Source organism: Podarcis erhardii (assembly GCF_964252035.2).
Source record: "Podarcis erhardii genome assembly, chromosome: 5".
Taxonomy (NCBI): domain Eukaryota; kingdom Metazoa; phylum Chordata; class Lepidosauria; order Squamata; family Lacertidae; genus Podarcis; species Podarcis erhardii.
This window is the reverse complement of record NC_138509.1, coordinates 38,805,242-38,822,034: the sequence shown is the minus strand read 5'-3', so window position 1 is coordinate 38,822,034 and position 16,793 is coordinate 38,805,242. Positions and strand designations below refer to the sequence as shown.

General features: G+C 40.4%; 1 protein-coding gene and 1 pseudogene across 4 annotated transcripts in view; one reads left to right on the top strand and one right to left on the bottom strand.

The window, feature by feature from the left end:
- Positions 1-1,502: 1,502 nt before the first annotated feature.
- The window catches only part of LOC309342605 (heparan sulfate glucosamine 3-O-sulfotransferase 1 pseudogene), an 80,856-nt pseudogene continuing 65,565 nt past the window's right edge, over positions 1,503-16,793 (bottom strand). For all 3 annotated transcript variants that reach the window (XR_014161677.1, XR_014161678.1, XR_014161679.1), the window contains one exon: positions 1,503-3,716. The product of XR_014161677.1 is annotated as a heparan sulfate glucosamine 3-O-sulfotransferase 1 pseudogene (transcript). The remainder of the gene's footprint in view (positions 3,717-16,793) is intronic.
- Positions 9,429-10,695, top strand: LOC309341527 (putative CENPB DNA-binding domain-containing protein 1). Its single transcript, XM_081861074.1, has 2 exons — positions 9,429-10,060; positions 10,136-10,695. Exons 1-2 carry the CDS (start codon positions 9,578-9,580, stop codon positions 10,427-10,429), a joined length of 777 nt encoding a protein of 258 aa, XP_081717200.1. The 5' UTR covers positions 9,429-9,577; the 3' UTR covers positions 10,430-10,695.

The window sequence follows — 16,793 nt, the reverse complement described above, 5'->3', positions numbered from 1 at the left end:
ATCATGCTTCTTCCTGACAGAGAAAAGGCATGCAAGTTTTTCAATATCAGCCTTCCTCAAACTGAAGCACCCCAGAGATCTTAGACTACCACCCTCATCAGCTCCAGCCATCAGGGCAATGATCACAAATAATGTGGAGTCCAATAAATAAAAAATACAAATCTGGAGCATGTGTGTGGAAGGAGATTGGAAAAAGCCACCTGTTTGCCTGGGGGAATGATGGCTATTTTCTGACTGTGTTTTTGCAGCCAGGTGATTTGAACCCCTGTATGCACATAGCCCTAAAGTCTATTAGTTGCATAGCTCCTGTTTGCTATACCATGGAGGTCTATCCTAAGGAGTATTATGGTGTCTTTTAACTGTTGCATTCTGATTTGCATATGTGGTGTGCAGGGTGATGGCCTGAGTTTGTTCTGTCATCATGCATTCGTTGATTGGTTCCTTCCATGCATACCTGCCAATGTTGCTGCATTATCACTTGTTTCAACTGGCATTGTTTGACTGGTTTGCCTAGCTGCTGGCAGTGCACAGGATCAATTGACATTATGTAGACATCATGTTTGGACTCATCTACACAGCTGCAAATAGAACGTTTTAAGTGTTGTAAAGTGCAATATACAAATGTGACACCAGATGGTGACAGTGGGCTATGCAAAATTCAATGTATTTTTCAAAATGTTAAAAAAAAGCATTTTCACAGCGTTTTTTTAATTGTGTGTAGATTCCATCTTGGTATAGCTGATGTAGTGAGTCTGTAGTACCGAGCCTCCTTTCCATGTCTTTGTCCGGACTTCTCTCTCTCTCTTTCTCATCTTTCCATCTTCCTTTGGCACCTTGCATTACCCATTCTTGGCGATCTTATTCATGTTCATAGTTTTGACATATTTCGACAAGTTATTAAAAAACTCTTTCACCACTGGTGGTAACAATCATACTTCAAACATTTCTTTTTTTACTAAAACATATCTTAAGATTTCTGTCTGATGCTCTGCCTAGAAGCTAGTCAACCATATTCATATTCGGATGGCATAACAACGCATGTGTCTTAGTTAAAGCTATCACCAATTCCCTTGCAACAATTGGCATTTATATGCACCTATCAAATCCACTAAAGTAACCAACTAAATTTTACTAGCCAGCTTCCTTTACACCTATTTGTGTCAGCCATTTAAAGAGAACCAACTTTTGTAAGGTTTTCTTGCTTGGGCCCTGTGGTGGGAGACCAAGCAAGTGAACATGTAAGTTGTTATTTACATTACTCTGCTCCATCTGGAGTAGGGTGGCCATATTTCAAATAGTAAAAACCAGGACACCAGAAGAACAGAAATCCACCCCCCACGTCAATTCCGCCTTTGAAATCCTGGTAATGACCAGGAAAATCTGGAAATATGGCAGCCATGCCTGCAGTTCTATAAATATAAAGTCCAGAGCATAATAATCTTCATTTTGGTGGATGGGTGGGTATGAAAAGTAGCGTATTTAAAAAGAGAGACAACCATTACTTTATCAAGTAAAAATATATTATAAACAAACAAATTCTAATGCATTCATGTAGATGTATAGTTTTATAGATAAACCAGAAACCCATACTTGATATTTTGAATATTGTGTGTCTAGTATACAATACCACATGAAGTTACTTTGCACTCTGAGTACATCTTATGATTTGCAAATAGATATTACAAAAGTTACTCCACACTTTGGAGAGCAGGCAATTAAACTTTTTTTTTTTTGCAATAAACTTTGTGCCAAATTAGTTATATAAACTATTGGAACAAATGGTTACAAAATACAAACAAGACCAATAATTGTGTATTGATTTTTATAAAAAAAGTAAGTGGCTTATGATTTTTGTGATTAAATGGACACTTGTGTACTTTTTGATGTCTACTGTGTAAAATGGGATTATTTTAGAGCCCTCATTTGTTTGCATTGGAGATATGAAACGCTTAACACTTGTATGAACAGGTTAAACGGCTTTATACCCATGCACATGATGAATGTCTTACTTAATATAAAGACCCTACATAGAGGGAGCCATAACAGGGAGCAGCCTTGAGGCTCATTTAAGTGAGATATACTTTTTACAATCATTATTTCACAAAAAAGATTTTAAATTATATAATGGGACCACATCAAGTCATCTTTTCTTCTAATATATAATTATTTCACTGTATGAAAAGTTATAGAAATCAATCCCACTGTCATGGAGCTAGATAGAAAAATAAAAGCAGTCAACAAAACCTGAAGGTTAGAATAATACCATTTCAGTTACACAACCCCCTTTTTTTTTGTTATACATTGGTTAAGGAATGGTTTTCTGTGAAACTCCATTTGCTTATAACTTTGAATAAAGAGAGACAAATGAGTCATCTCGGCTATACAAGTGTAAATCTGAAATAACTCCACTGAAGTCAGTGGACTTGGACTGGTGCAATCAAGTTCATTATTGTAGTTAAAAGCCAACACTAAGCCTGTTGCCCCCAAGTACACTAAAGAGTGTCCGCCATTAATGCAATTGACTTCTAGTGTTAAACCCAGGGAAGAAAACTCTGGTCTTCATATCAAGTTGGATGCAACTCAGAGTTTATGAGAAGTGCTTGAAAATAAATTACTGCAGGACATTAGAAAACAAACAAACTGCCTCCCCCCGCAAGTTACTAATGCCAGTCAAAGGAATGATTAATCATTCTGTAAAAATTTGCATTGTGCTCTCTGAAGTAGGAGTAAAGTTGCTCTAAAACAGTACTGTTGACAACAGGATGTGGCCGTCCTTTTGATTCATGTAAACATCTCTCTCTTCCATCACTCCTAATGCAATAGAAACCCTTGGTCTGGTTAAAATAAAAATTTGAAGACATAATTTTGGATGGCAGGTTCAGAAATCTTTCCACTTTTTGTAATTCAGGAAGAGGGTCCTTGATCAAGGTATTTCCATCTACTATGTGAATCTGATCCAAATGGAAATGTTTAAGCCACCTTTCCATGTGGATGTCATACAGGCTTCGCTGGATAGCCTTGTATTTGGTATTAAGTGCTCCATTTTTAATAACAATGTCTTCAAAGAGCTGAACAGGCTTGTGGCTTTCCAGCCTGTTGTAATAGACTTGGGTATAATCAGAGATAACTCTCTCTGTGGGGTCTCTTAGAATAAGCAGCAGTTTAATGGAACTATTCATATCATGAATCCTTTCGGGAGCCTGTGGCGAGGTAAAATAGCCTGGTGTTTTCTCAATAGTTATTTGATTTTCATATGAAAATGGCATCAGGCCCCTGTACCAGTCAATTCCTTTCACGTAATTCTCATCCCAGTCGAAGAAGTGAACTTCAGTAGCCGCTACCACAATGTTTGGGTGAACATCCAACATTTCAAGTAAGGCCCTGGTCCCTCCTTTGCGAACTCCGATGATGATTGTGTGAGGTATTCGTCTGCTCGTTCCGGGAGGTCTCACTTGTGCTGAATAGTGTTCACTCTTATTGCTGAACAGCATCACTTGGGACTTCAGCGTCTCCATGAGAGCCCCATTCTCAACTGGAGCGCCATGGGCATGAGTCAGCAGAAGGTATGCTGACACCAGTAGAAAGGCCATGTGGAGAAGAAGGAACTCTCAGTGCAAAATGCAGTTGTGCTGGTCTGATGAAACAATGAGCACGTGTCTCCGCAAGGAGGCAGCTGATGGAACTGGGGCCAAAGCAGCAACAAATTTCTCAAGCATCTGTGGGTCAGAAAGAACAGGACAGCAATCAGCATCTTGTTTACCTGAACTCTATAGCAAAAGACTTGCATATGGAACCTGGCACCTCTAAAAAGCCATGACAGAAAAAACAAACAAACAAACAAACAAACATACATACATATATATATATATATATATATATATATATATATATATATATATATAGTGAGGCTTGTGCTTTCACCTGCAAGTTTTGAAGGCAAGTGAGGCTTGGTCACTTTGTTCTAAATAGCACCACTTCACAGACGAGGGATGGGGAGACCTTCTCAGCCCAAGTGCCACATTCCCTTCTGGGCAGCTTTCTGAGGACCAAAAGTCAGGGCTACAGCAATAAATGTAAATTTTTATCATTCTACAGTAAGCTAGTTTCTACACACACTCACAAACCACTTTCTTGGTTACATCAAAACAAGCAAGAGGCGTTATTAATGTTCAAGGACACAGGCCAGTCGGGCAAAAGTATTTGGGATGTGAAACATGGTTTGTGTGGCCTAGAGAGAGAGTTCTGAGGCCAGACAGAGAGAACCTGAGGGCCAAGTTTGGTCCCTGGGCCCTGAGCAGCTGACAAAATGAAAAAGGTGAAAAATAAAATTATTCATTTGTTGGGAAATCAAGAACCCTGTAAACAGGTTGAAGTGGGGCTGTTCAGCAAGTCTTACTTAGTCTTCCTCCAAAAAAAAACTTCCTCCCCCCAAAAAGAGACCAGAGTAATTATTTTTTTCCTTTTGGATCTAATTGGAGACCTCCATATCATATCACAAACAGCTTTCAATCATCTCCAAAATATTAAAATTCATTTGCTCTGTGGAATGAGGGAGGCTGCCATTTAAGAAACAAGCTCAAGCTCCCTTGGATGTGTTGAACTAGTTGTGCAGTCCCCATCCAGAGTTTGCAATTACAAAGTTTATCATCCAGTTTGATGTTCAGCAACTGAGTCCTTTCATATATTCACATGTTTCCTACTAAATATGTTCAACATATGAAAGTTATAGACATATTTGTTTTGTGTTCTATTGTTTTGTACAGTTAATCCGTTCACCAATTTTTTGTTCCCTACTATGCTAGAAATCCCTGGGGAATTATTTCTGCCCCTTACTGAAATTTAGACTTGCAGTGTATGAACAAAGTTATGAGCACCTTGAACTGTCAAGACAATACTCTTTAGGAGAGTTGGCTGTATTCTATTGTTCATTTCTCCTATTATTTTCAACCTCTATGATCATTAGAGTTAACATTGCAATAGAAGTTCAATGGATCTAGGCCCCCAGGAGGATATAACTGTCTTTGGCATTGCAAGTTGGTAGTTTTTAGAAGTTTCTCCATGTGGTAGGTCACAGGCTCAGAGAATAAGACCCACACAAAATGTCAACACAAAGAATCCCTCATCTGTTATTTTGGGAAGGTTACATTTTCAATTTCAGCAGGTCAGGTTGAGACTGTAGCTCTGTTGAAGGTGTGAAGCAAATGATAAAATAGCAATAGGTAAAAGCTAACTTGGTTCCAACTACCTGAACAATAGTCCAAAGATAATGCCAGCTGTCAAGCAGTGAATCTTTTGTCTGTGCAGCTTGAAAATTTGTATATTTATGCAAAATGAAAGGCACTTCTTTGAAATGGAAATAAATGCCATGATTTTTAAAAAATAATGACAATTTTCCAAAGGAAGATGGAAATGCCATTGAAAACAATGTTCAATCATTGACTTTAAGTGTAAACAAGATCTGGTTTCATATTGATTCACAATGTCCTAATTAAGTCTATGGAAAGGCAAATCATTACACATGGGAAAACAGTTCCCTTTCAATATCTAGCACTATGGAAATAAAATGATTCTTAGTCAGACTAAGCAAGTATTCTTGCTGTAATAAAGAATATTTTACTTCCACTCCACAGGCTGTAACACACATTTTAGAAACTCAAATTATTATTTACTGAACATCATCATGAATGTTAACACAAAATGTTTACTCACAATCATAAGGGTACTGATACAAAATATTGACTGCAAGTGTCGTTTGTAAACACACTGTGCTTGAGAACAGCTTTGCGTCTTATCTGAAATTCCTCTCTCACACACACACACCTTACATTACTGAGCGCGCACACAGCTATGCTATGCCTTTCATCAGTTTTGGCTGGTGGCCCAGAAGTGGCATAGCGTGAGTTGCCAGTGCCCAGGACAAGACGCAAAAGGGGGCGGCATCACCATGGGAAAGGGGGCTAGCACATCGCGGTGGATCCTCCTCCCCCAATTTTTAGCACAACCTCTGAGATGTGGGCTCTCCCAGGTGGTGCTGGACACAGACTCCAACTGCCCAACTGGAGCCAATCCATCGCTGTGGCTCACCCTGCACCAGCCATTTCAACTCTCTATAGGATATTCACAGGAAGCTTCGCCAGTGCAGCCTAAGAGCTGGTGCACTATCAGTCAAGGTTCACACAGCTGACACTTGGGCAGTGTCCCGACACCACTGCAACTGCCTGCTCCCATACAGAGGCCTGGACTGGGGGCTCTGTGATGCCAGAGGGGCCCTGTTTGCCTTTGTACCAAAGTGGGAGCATGAGAGAGCCAAGGGGGCCAACTGGCACAGAAGCAACCCAGGGTGCACGGCAGTGGTGGCAGCCATAGCATGTGAGAAGCATGTGGTGCATGGTGCCTCTGAGCAAAGAATGTGGAACTAAGGTGCTGGAAGGAGTGGGCAGCGAGATACCTGGCTGCCTGAGAGACGCTCATACTGTGTTGCTGAGAAGGCCCTCTGCTTGGTTCCCTGTAACTTCGCTTCTCACATTGAGAGAACTAGCAGAAGACCCCTGGAGAAGGACCTCAGTGTCTGGGTGGAGATGCTCCTTCGGGTATTCTGGGATGAGGCCATTTAGGGCTTTAAAGGTCAGCACCAACACTTTGAATTGTGCTCAGAAAAGCACTGGGAGTCATATAGTGCTGTTTTATTATTTAATATTTTATAGGTGTTTTTATCATTTTTAGTTGTTTTAAAGTTTTCTGCACTATTGTTTTTTGTTGCTGGTTTTATTTTGATGTTCTTTTATTGTAATTAAACACACACACACACAGAGAGAGTTTATATGGTATTTTATGTCCATGCTTTATCCAGCGCTCCTCTATGCGGACGACGCGGTTCTCTTATCACAAACTAAAGTATGCCTCAAAAGGCTACTAAGAGAATTCTCAGCCTACTGCAGGAGAGATCAACTGGTGGTTAATCACCAAAAAACCAAAGTCATGGTCTTCGCTAGGAGACACAGACATCACAGATGGGAGATGGACAATCAGCCAATAGAACAGGTCAAAATTTTCAAATACCTTGGAGTAGTTTTCCAGTCAACAGGGGCCTGGGAGGCCCATCATAAATATGCTAGGGAAAAGGCATCTCAAAGCGCCAAAATACTGTCTCACTTTTACTTTACGAAGGGGGGCAGACATATCCCAGCAGCTCTGGAGGTCTTTCAAGCAAAACCCTTAGCGCAATTACTCTACGGGGCCCAAATCTGGACGGGAAATCATTGCCGCACACTTGAAACGGCCCAGTCTAAATTTTTAAGACAGATTCTAGCCGTTCTACCATGCGCACCAAATGCGGCCCTTTGGCTGGAGACTGGCCTCCTCTCCGTTGAAACCCGGACCTGGTTAAGAACATTCAACTATTGGCTTCGCTTAAATTTAAACCCATCCGGGCTACTACCTCTAGTAGCACGAGATGCTCATAGAAGTCGGTGGTCCAAAGTAGTGCATCAAAAGCTACTTACATGTGGCCTCCAAGCACAGCATCTCCTGAAAATGGGTCTCCCCAAGGCAAAAACCTTTATTGACCAGCGCATGAAGGATATTGAGCAGCAGAATAATCTGGCCTATATTAAGAAATTTAGTGCTTGGTACGCTTATCTGGCCCCCTCCCACTTTGATTTTCGGGCACCTTATTTGTCTACCTTAACCATTCCAAAACTCAGGTGGGCCTTTACACTGGCCAGACTAAATATGTTACCCTCAGCTGTTCTTGAAGGTAGATATCAAAAAATTTCATTCAAGAACCGGCTCTGCCCCTGTGGAGCTGGCTACGTAGAGACTGTGTCACAGGTTCTCTTGTCTTGCTCCCTATATAAAGATCTCAGGGACGAGACCATCACGCCGCTCCTATCTGCCATCCCGGGCTGCTCTTGTGAAGTCAAATTGTTCTCACTCCTAGCCGACCAGAACAGCTCGACAACAGAGAAGGTTGCCAAATTTATCGAGAGAGCAATGAGACTGAGAGCTGCTATCTGAATGACATTAGTGTCGTCACCCGGATTCCTCACCTAGGATCTTATTATTATTATCTTTACATTTTATTATTATTATTTTATTACCTCTGCCAAGTTTTAAGTACTGAGATTATTAATTTATCTGCATCTGGTTATTATTATCTTTCTCTCTGTCCTGACCATCCCTCCGAGGTTATATTTATATTTATAATCTTTTAATTTGGCTGGTCTATTCACTTAACCGACCTGGAACAATCTACCAGAGAAAAGGCCGCCCATGGGACAGAGGGTCATGGATGAATGATAATCCAGGTTCTATCTAGGGTTTTAATAGGTCATAAGATTTTATGGTAACTATATTCGTAATGCATTTTTGTTGGTGTTTGTCCTTTGATGCTATGGCCTGTCGGCTACGCAAATAAAGTCTCTCTCTCTCTCTCTCTCTCTCTCTCTCTCTCTATATATATATATATATATATAAAAACTGCGATTCCCAGTATGTTTTGTGCTTCCATAGGCTAACCATGGAAGTATGAAATACATTCAGTCCTTGGACTCAGCTATACAGCTGCAAATACAGTAGTGCCCCGCAAGACGAATGCCTCGCAAGACAAAAAACTCGCTAGACGAAAGGTTTTTTCGCCCGCGATTTGCCTCGCAAGACGAATTCCCCTATGGGCTTGCTTCGCAAAACGAAAACGTCTCGCGACTTTGTTTCCTTTGTGTAAAAACCGTTAAAACCAAGGGTGCTTAGCTTGAGCAGCTGCAGTTGCGACTTGACTTCGAGGAGCAACTGTTAGCACGTGGTTTGGTAGCCTTTTCTCAGACTTTGCTCACTTTTGAAGATTTTCCAAAACTTTTCCAGAACTTTTCCAGAACTTCTCTTTCATCCATTTGGTAAGTTAAACTTTTAAAACTTTTTGGGGGGGTTTTGGATTTTGGGTTGGGGTGTTTGGGATTCAAGGACTTGGTGTTGGGAAGGGGTTTGCGATAATCTGGGGGCTTGTGGGCCTTTTTTGGGAATTTTTATGATTTTCTGTGACCACTGGGCCAGGTTGATTTTTTTTGAAAAATTTTCTGAGTTTGAATTTCTGAGTGCTGGCCATGTTGTTATTTTTTGAAATTTTTTTTTGTCTGGGTGGGGAAGCAGTTGGGGAGGGGTTTGCAGCAGTTGGGGAGGGGCTGGGGGAGCAGTTGGGGAGGGGTTTGCAATTTCTGTGTTGTGGGTGGGTTGGTGCGTGTCTGTGGGAGCAGTTGAGGTTTTTGAAGACATTGGTGATTTTTGAAGCTTTTCCTAAACTTATTTTGCAGCCATTTGAGGTTTCTGAGGACGTCGGTGGTTGATTGTTGAAGCTTTTCCAGAACTTCTCTTTCATCCATTTGGTAAGCTAAACTTTTAAAACTTTTTTGGGGGTTTCTGGATTTTGGATTTGGGGTTGGGGTGCTTGGGATTCAAGGCCTTGGTTCTGGGTTTTAATTTCTGTGTGGTGGGTGGCTGGCTGCTTTTGTATTTTTTGGGTTTGAAGCACATCACTGATTTTTTTTTCTGTTTCTGAGTTTACGAAGGTAGGAGCTGTGCTGCCATGGGACCCAAGAAGACTGCTGCTGCGGTGGCCGGCGAGAGGAAGAAGGAGAAGGTGACGCTGGAAATGAAGAAGGAGATCATCTGGAAGCACGACGGCGGAATGCGTGTGACGGACATCGCCAGGGAGTACGGCAGGAACCCATCGACCATCGGGACCATCCTGAAGATGAGGGAGAAGATCCTGGCGACTGATGCAGTCAAGGGAGTCACCAGGATCGTGAAGAACCGCCCAGCTGTCCTGGAGGAGGTCGAGAAGTTGCTGCTCATCTGGATAGAAGAGAAGCAGCGTGCAGGGGACACAGTGTCTGAGGCCGTCATTTGTGAGAAGGCCAAGGCCTTGCACGCTGACCTCATCCGGGAACAGCCAGGAACCTCAGCCGAGCCAGAAGTCTTCAAGGCTAGCAGAGGTTGGTTTGACCGGTTCAAGACAAGATCTGGCATCCACAGTGTGGTCAGGCATGGAGAGGCTGCCAGTTCTGATGTTCCTGCGGCTGAAGACTTTGCAGCGGAGTTCCTGGAGGTTGTGACGACGGAGGGCTACGTTCTGCAGGCAGAGGCTGCGCAGGAGCAGGCCTCACTGGAAGAGGAGGAAGCAACTGAGGAACGGCTGTCCTCCGAAAGACTGAGGGACATTTGCCAGAAGTGGAAGGAGGTGCAGACTTTTGCAGATCTACACCACCATGAGAAGCACGTGGCACATGACGCTGGGAACTTTTATGATACGAGGGTCATGTCGTCTTTCAGGGAGCTGCTGAAAAGGCGGATAAAGCAGCAGACTATGGACAGGTTCTTGACCAAGAAGCAAAGAGTGGAAGAGGAGCCTTCTTCGAGTGGTCCCCCAGAGTCTTAGAAAATGTACTGTACACTTTGTTGATTTTTAAATGTTTTTCTGTCATGTTTATAAAGTTAATTTATTTTCCCTTCAATTTTTGAACTGCTCTTTACAGTATGTGTGACTTTAAAGAGCAGTTAATAAACTGTTGTTGTACCAAATTTGGCTTTGTTTGGACTTTTTTTGACCATAGGAACGCATTAATTGATTTTCAATGCATTCCTATGGGATTTCGTGCTTCGCAAGACGAAAAATTCGCGAGACGACAAAAATTGCGGAACGAATTAATTTCGTCTTGTGGGGCACCACTGTAAAACATTTTAAATGTTTTGTAAGGTGCAATATACAAATGTGAGAATAGATGGTGACAGTGAGCTATGCCAAATTCAGTGTATTTTTCAAAACTTTTTTTTTTTTAAAAAAGTATTTTCACAGCAGTTTTTATGTGTGTGTAGATTACACCCTTGTCACAGACAGCTCTAGCGAGTTTGCAGATTCATTTATTATTCTATATGGCAAAAGTTTCTGCTGAAATAAAACATTACGTAGGAATATATTATGAGGGATAATCTGATTCGGAATGCATTATAGAGCTGAAGACTAAATGGATCAAAACTGCCTGTGGGAGCAATTCCATTGAAACAACCATTCCAGATTCAGCCTAAGAGAATTGATTCATTTTGATGAAGCTCAGAGATGTTAGTTCCTGTGGTTATGTTATAATTGATATGTGACTATAAAGACGGTTTAAACTAGATTTAGATTACAATCCTATTACTTAGGAGTAAGTCCCATTGAACTCAATGGGGCTTACTTCTGAGTAGACATGTCTAGGACTGTGCTGTTAGAGCAGCTAATTGAAATGTGTTATCTAAATAATATCTGTATTTTATCATCTTGGTGGAATTAAATGCACAGTTTCAGAAGGCAATATGAATGAGTTTGTATAATAAAAACAATGGATTTGAAATTGCAACACTGCACATTCTCCCTATCTCACAGTACATTTGCAATAGCTCCATGGTGCATAATTAAAAAATTAGTTCTGTCTCTCCCACCCCCCAGCTCCCTAGTACAGCATCAGAATTATAGCACCTTATTACATGTTATGTTTTTCTATTATTTGGTAATGTTGTTGCTTAGATACAAAATGATATTGTGTACATTAGGCAAAAAGAAAAAGCAACACATATTAAGAAACCAAGGCTCATGAATGAAAGATGGCAAGATATTTTGAACTGCAGGAAATTTTAATCACAATGTTTGTAAGAATGAGGCCTAACAAATGATCTTAACTACATAGACAACAGAAGCTGAATCAATTTAAATTTGCACTGTGGAACCCTTTAGTTTGGTAGATCTCATAGTTTAGATTTTGCTGCGTCGAAGTTTGTGGGCCTCTAATAAGTGTTTATATGCTGACACTTTTTTTTCTTTATTGCTGTGCCAAACCCTATTTCCTTGCAATGGTCTCATGAGTTAAATGAATATTCACATAGAAGGCCAAACAAAACTGAGCACAGAAAACAGAAATTGTGGAGGAAAGAATTGAAGGCACTTGGCTAAGATCACTAGAACTTACTTTGCTTTCATAAATAAATGCCGAATGTCATCTGCCTTTTGCACAAGGGTGCAATAGGCAGCCATTGCAGTTTGAAAATATTCAAATATCCATTCCACCATTCAATGTAAGTTTTGTTGTTCTAGCCATGGCCATGACAAACCCACAGCAACAGTATGAATAAAATACAGATCATACATCAATAATATGAACCAACATCCCCAATGGAAGAAAAACCATGATGTAAGAGAAATGTTACCAGAGATGCCAACAAACCCAAATCCAGCTTAATTTCAGATTAAACCTCTGAATCAGCACAACAATTTATAGCAATTTTATTTAATTTCTTTTTCCTGATTCTCACACCCCCTTTTTTGCAGCCAGTGCATAGAGGGTCACTCTGTGTGTTATGAAACTATTATTGTCACTCAAAAGAAATTGAGCTATTTCTACTGGACTGTCCCTGGTTCCTTGTGTGAACACAGATTTCAGAAAATGATCTCTTCAGTCTCTATATAAAGAGCAGGCTACTGCCAGTCTGTAAAGACAATATTGAGCTAGATGGACCAATAACTTGACTCAGTATAATGGATTTCCCAATGTTCTTGAATAAACCTACTGGAATGAATAGAACTGCTATTTAGCCATTGATGGGTCTGCACTGAGCATGACTAACACTGACTATACCCATGTAGTTAGTATGGCTAACATTAGCTAATGCTGATAGAAAAGTAACATCAAAGTGTGTCTTCAGGAATGTACCAATATATTACCCCATAAACATAAAACATACCGTAATTCATTTGTTTTGGCATAATTCATTTAAATATATTTGTTCTCAGCACACATGTTAATCTACGTGTTATAATCTGCTCTAAGGCAAAGACGCACTGCCGGTGAGTTTTCAGTCTGGAAACCAGAATTGTATTCTGATAAATTCACTGAACCTTGAAGCTGCAATAGCTAATAAGTGCTTAAAACACTTTCTTCAAATCTTACCAAGGCCTGTTGTTGTTCAGCATCTTTATAAATGAGTTGCACAAAGGACTTGAGGGGATGTTCATCAAATTTGCAGATGACACCAAACTAGGAGGGGTAGCTAATGCTGTAGAAGACAGAATCAGGATTCAATATGACCTTAACAGATTGGAGAACTTATCTCAAACTAAGAAAATGGATTTCAGTAGGGACAAATGTCAGGTTCTGAACTGAGGCAGGAAGAACCAGTTCCACAAATATAAGGTGGAGGACACCTGGCTTACTAATAGTACATGTGAAAAGGATCTAGGTGTCTTAGAAGACCACAAGCTTAACATAAGTCACCAGTGTGATGCAGCAGCAAAAAAAGCTAATGCTATTCTGGTGGCATTGACAAAAGTATTGTGTCATGATCAAGGCAAGTCATAGTGCCACTCTATTCTGCCTTGGTCAGATCACACCTGGAGTACTGTGTCCACTTCTGGGTGCCACAATCTAAGAAGGATATTGACAACCTGGAACATGAGCAGAGGAGGGCAACCAAGATGATCAAGGGTCTGCTAACCCAACCTTATGAGGAACTGCTGAGGTAGTTGGGTATGTTTAGCCTGCAAAAGAGGCTAAACTGAGAGGAAATATGCTAGCCATCTTCAGATATCTAAAGGGCTGTGACATGGAAGATGGAGCAAGCTTGCTTTTTCCTGCTCTGGAGGGTATGACTCGAACCAATGGCTTCAAGTTACAAGAAGGGAAATTCTGACAAAACATCAAGAAGAATTTCCTGACAGTTCAGCAGTGGAACAGACTTCCTTGGGAGTTTGTGGACTCTTCTTCATTGGAGGTTTTTAAGCAGAGGTTGGATGGCCATCTGTCATGGATGCTTTAGTTGAGATTTCTGTTTTACTCGGGGTTGGGCTAGGTGACCCTCGGAGTCCCTTCCAACACTATAATTCTGTGATTCTATGATCAGAACTACAAACATGCTATGGGAGTCCCTTTGGCTTCCTCAATAACGTATTACCCAAAGGTAATTCAAATGGTGTACCTGTATCACATCATGTGATTGATTATGTGGGGTGGGGCTTACATGCGATCCCCAAATATTTTATTCAAGTTGCCATCCCTGACTGGATATATGGCAAATTGATACTTTACAGGCTTTTCAGACGGCCCAGAAAACTCCCTCTACTCCCAACTGGCCTTCCAAGCATGTTTATTAGGTAGGAGATGGTCAGGTTGAATTGTGTTCTTTCTGGCTATGTTAATGCATTTTTAAGTAGAGCAATGCCACATTATCATTTTAAAATTGTTTTATTTTTTTCTTCTGTCGTCCCCCCCCCCCCCCAAATTTTGTAACCCACTTTGGATAAATTCCTGCTCAGAAAAGAGGTATAATGATAACAATAATAATTATATGATAATAATAAGGCGTGTTTGCGTACATACATATCTGCTGCTCAAAGAAAAAAGTTCAGATACCACATGTGCATGGCTCTTTGGAACATTGCTAAGGTCTCTTAATGTACATTTCAATTCCTTATTTTATTTTTCTTTCCCCTTTTATTTAGACATTGCCAGAGAGCATTACAGATACAATAAAGGATAGTGAAGTGGTAAACTCAAGCACCCAAAGTCTGCAGTGAAGCTGCATGGTTGGTACTTGTGTTAATGAGGCATCATTTCCATTAAAAGCTCAAGAGTCAGGAACCTTGAGGAATAAAGGGAAGGGAAAAAAGCCAACAACTTGGTGGCTAAAGATATGAGTTGCAAAGCAATTGCAATTGGCTCCAGGCTTCCTTCTTACCAGGTACACAGACTAGAATAGATTAAAAAGTAATGCTATGGAAGGCATAAACTATAAGTACATTAAATGGTTAGCAGGTGATGTTTTTAGATAGGCATTTTAGAAAGATTTATTTTTCCCAAGGCTAGAATTATTCCCCCCTCCCTATTCCTGATAACTTTAGGTGTAAAATTCCCTGATGAAAAAGTATAGCTTTGAGGAAATTATCTTCATTTTCTCTGCCACCTTGTCACAAAATAAATGCATGTATACGCCCACAGAGTTGTGTATCAAATTCAAAAGACCAAGTGTGATGGTTGTACATCAATCATTCTTTCAATATTGATTTGTGGTTTCCAAGCAATCAACAAAGAACAAATGATAATTGAAGCCATTTGAAAGGGAACTTTCCCCTGTACAGGTCACATTCTAGAAAAGCTAAATTGGTTTAATGAGATTCAGTCCTCTAAACGACGCCAGTTTCAAAACATGTCGTATATTATTGTAATAAAGGCTATATATGGCAGCTGTAAATTATACAGATCTACAACAGGTTCTGAAACTGAAGGGATTTGGGGAAAGATAAAGAGACACACTATTTCCCCCCTTTTTTAACTTAATTTTTTTTTATTTAAGATAAAGTAGGAGTCTTTAAAACCCTACTGTACTTCATGGGAAGAAAGACCAGCAAGATTTGCATGGCTTTTCCTACACGGCCTGACCCAGATCTTCATACTACTGTATGTTGGCCCAACCAATTGGAATGTGAGTGTTGGGAGTTGTCCTGGCTCACCCAGTAACTTATGGGCTTTTCTAGCAAAAGGAAGGTATAGCCAGGAAACCTGCTGCCAGGAGACTCAGGTGCTCTGCTGCTAATTCTCACATTCTGCTAATGCAGTTTCCCATATTTAATCAGGCTGAAGCTGTCTTTCCTGCAATAAAAGTGCTGGGTTCTTTAAGGGTTTCACAGACTGGGACGTTAGACAATTCAACAGATTCTTGAAAGGGTGGTCCTCAAGTCCTCAGAAATAAAATAAAAAACCTTCAACTCTGACAGATACTGCTGAGCATTCTGCACTTAAAAGATAGAAATCCTGTCATCTGTGAAATGATTATGAATCATTTTCCATTAGCAAAGGGAGCGGGGAAATGTCAAGAGAGAGAAAAAAAGCAAAAGAGCCAATAATTTAACAAGTACTTAAATCCATGTTGATGCCATCTATTCTTGGTCTTTTTGGCCAAGCACATTGCATATTTTCAGTACTGAATGCAAGAAATGAACAGATGGTTAAATAGATAAAATAATAAAACATCTTGCTAATATCGCTATATTAATACATTCGGCTTTTTCTCACACAAAGGGCTAGCACCTTAGCACATCAAGCAAACGTGGAACAGCTCATTTCAGGCATATGAAAAAAGAAGAAAACTGTGTTGCTCTGTAAGGAAAAACAACAACTTCCAAATCTGCAGTTGGGCAATACCTTTATCAGGAGAAGTATGTGGCAAGCTTTCAAGTTCTTCAATTCAGGTTGCAGATCCCAGATGCCTCCTGGGTGACATCTATGGTGTAATTAACTGTGACCTCCAATTCACAGGTGTATATGTGATGGGAAAGTTATTTCAACTATTACCTACCACTAGCACAGCGCACAATACCCATTGTATAAGTAGAGTACCAATATAAGGTAGAGAAATCACATGTATTCCTGCCTAATTTGGAATGGTGAGGATAGTACACTCACAGATTCATTTTTGCCTGACCCTCCTGCAATTCTTTATTAATGTTTTCCTATCACATTTACAAAGGAATCAAATATATTGCCTGCACTATGGCTTACATTTGTTTGCAGACAGTCCAGTTCTGCCAAAATGAGCTGTGGCTTGCATACTTCCTTTAGATAAGGCTCTCCTCCTCAAAATGAAATTTTATTTGACTGGCCTTAGTGCTCTGGTACTTTCCTTCTCAACATGTTTCCTAAGTGTGAGATTTCTTTGAGCATAAAAGGTTGGACTAGCATAATACTCTTGTCTTGACCCATCTTTAGTACAAGGCAATT

What these genes read in the sequence shown, in the direction of transcription:
- LOC309341527 (XM_081861074.1), top strand. Translation starts at nt 9,578, where the DNA reads ATGGGACCCAAGAAGACTGCTGCTGCGGTGGCCGGCGAGAGGAAGAAG. An exon ending in GAGAGGCTGCCAGTTCTGAT is followed by an intron (nt 10,061 to 10,135) that starts GTTCCTGCGGCT and finishes CTGCAGGCAGAG; the next exon opens with GCTGCGCAGGAGCAGGCCTC.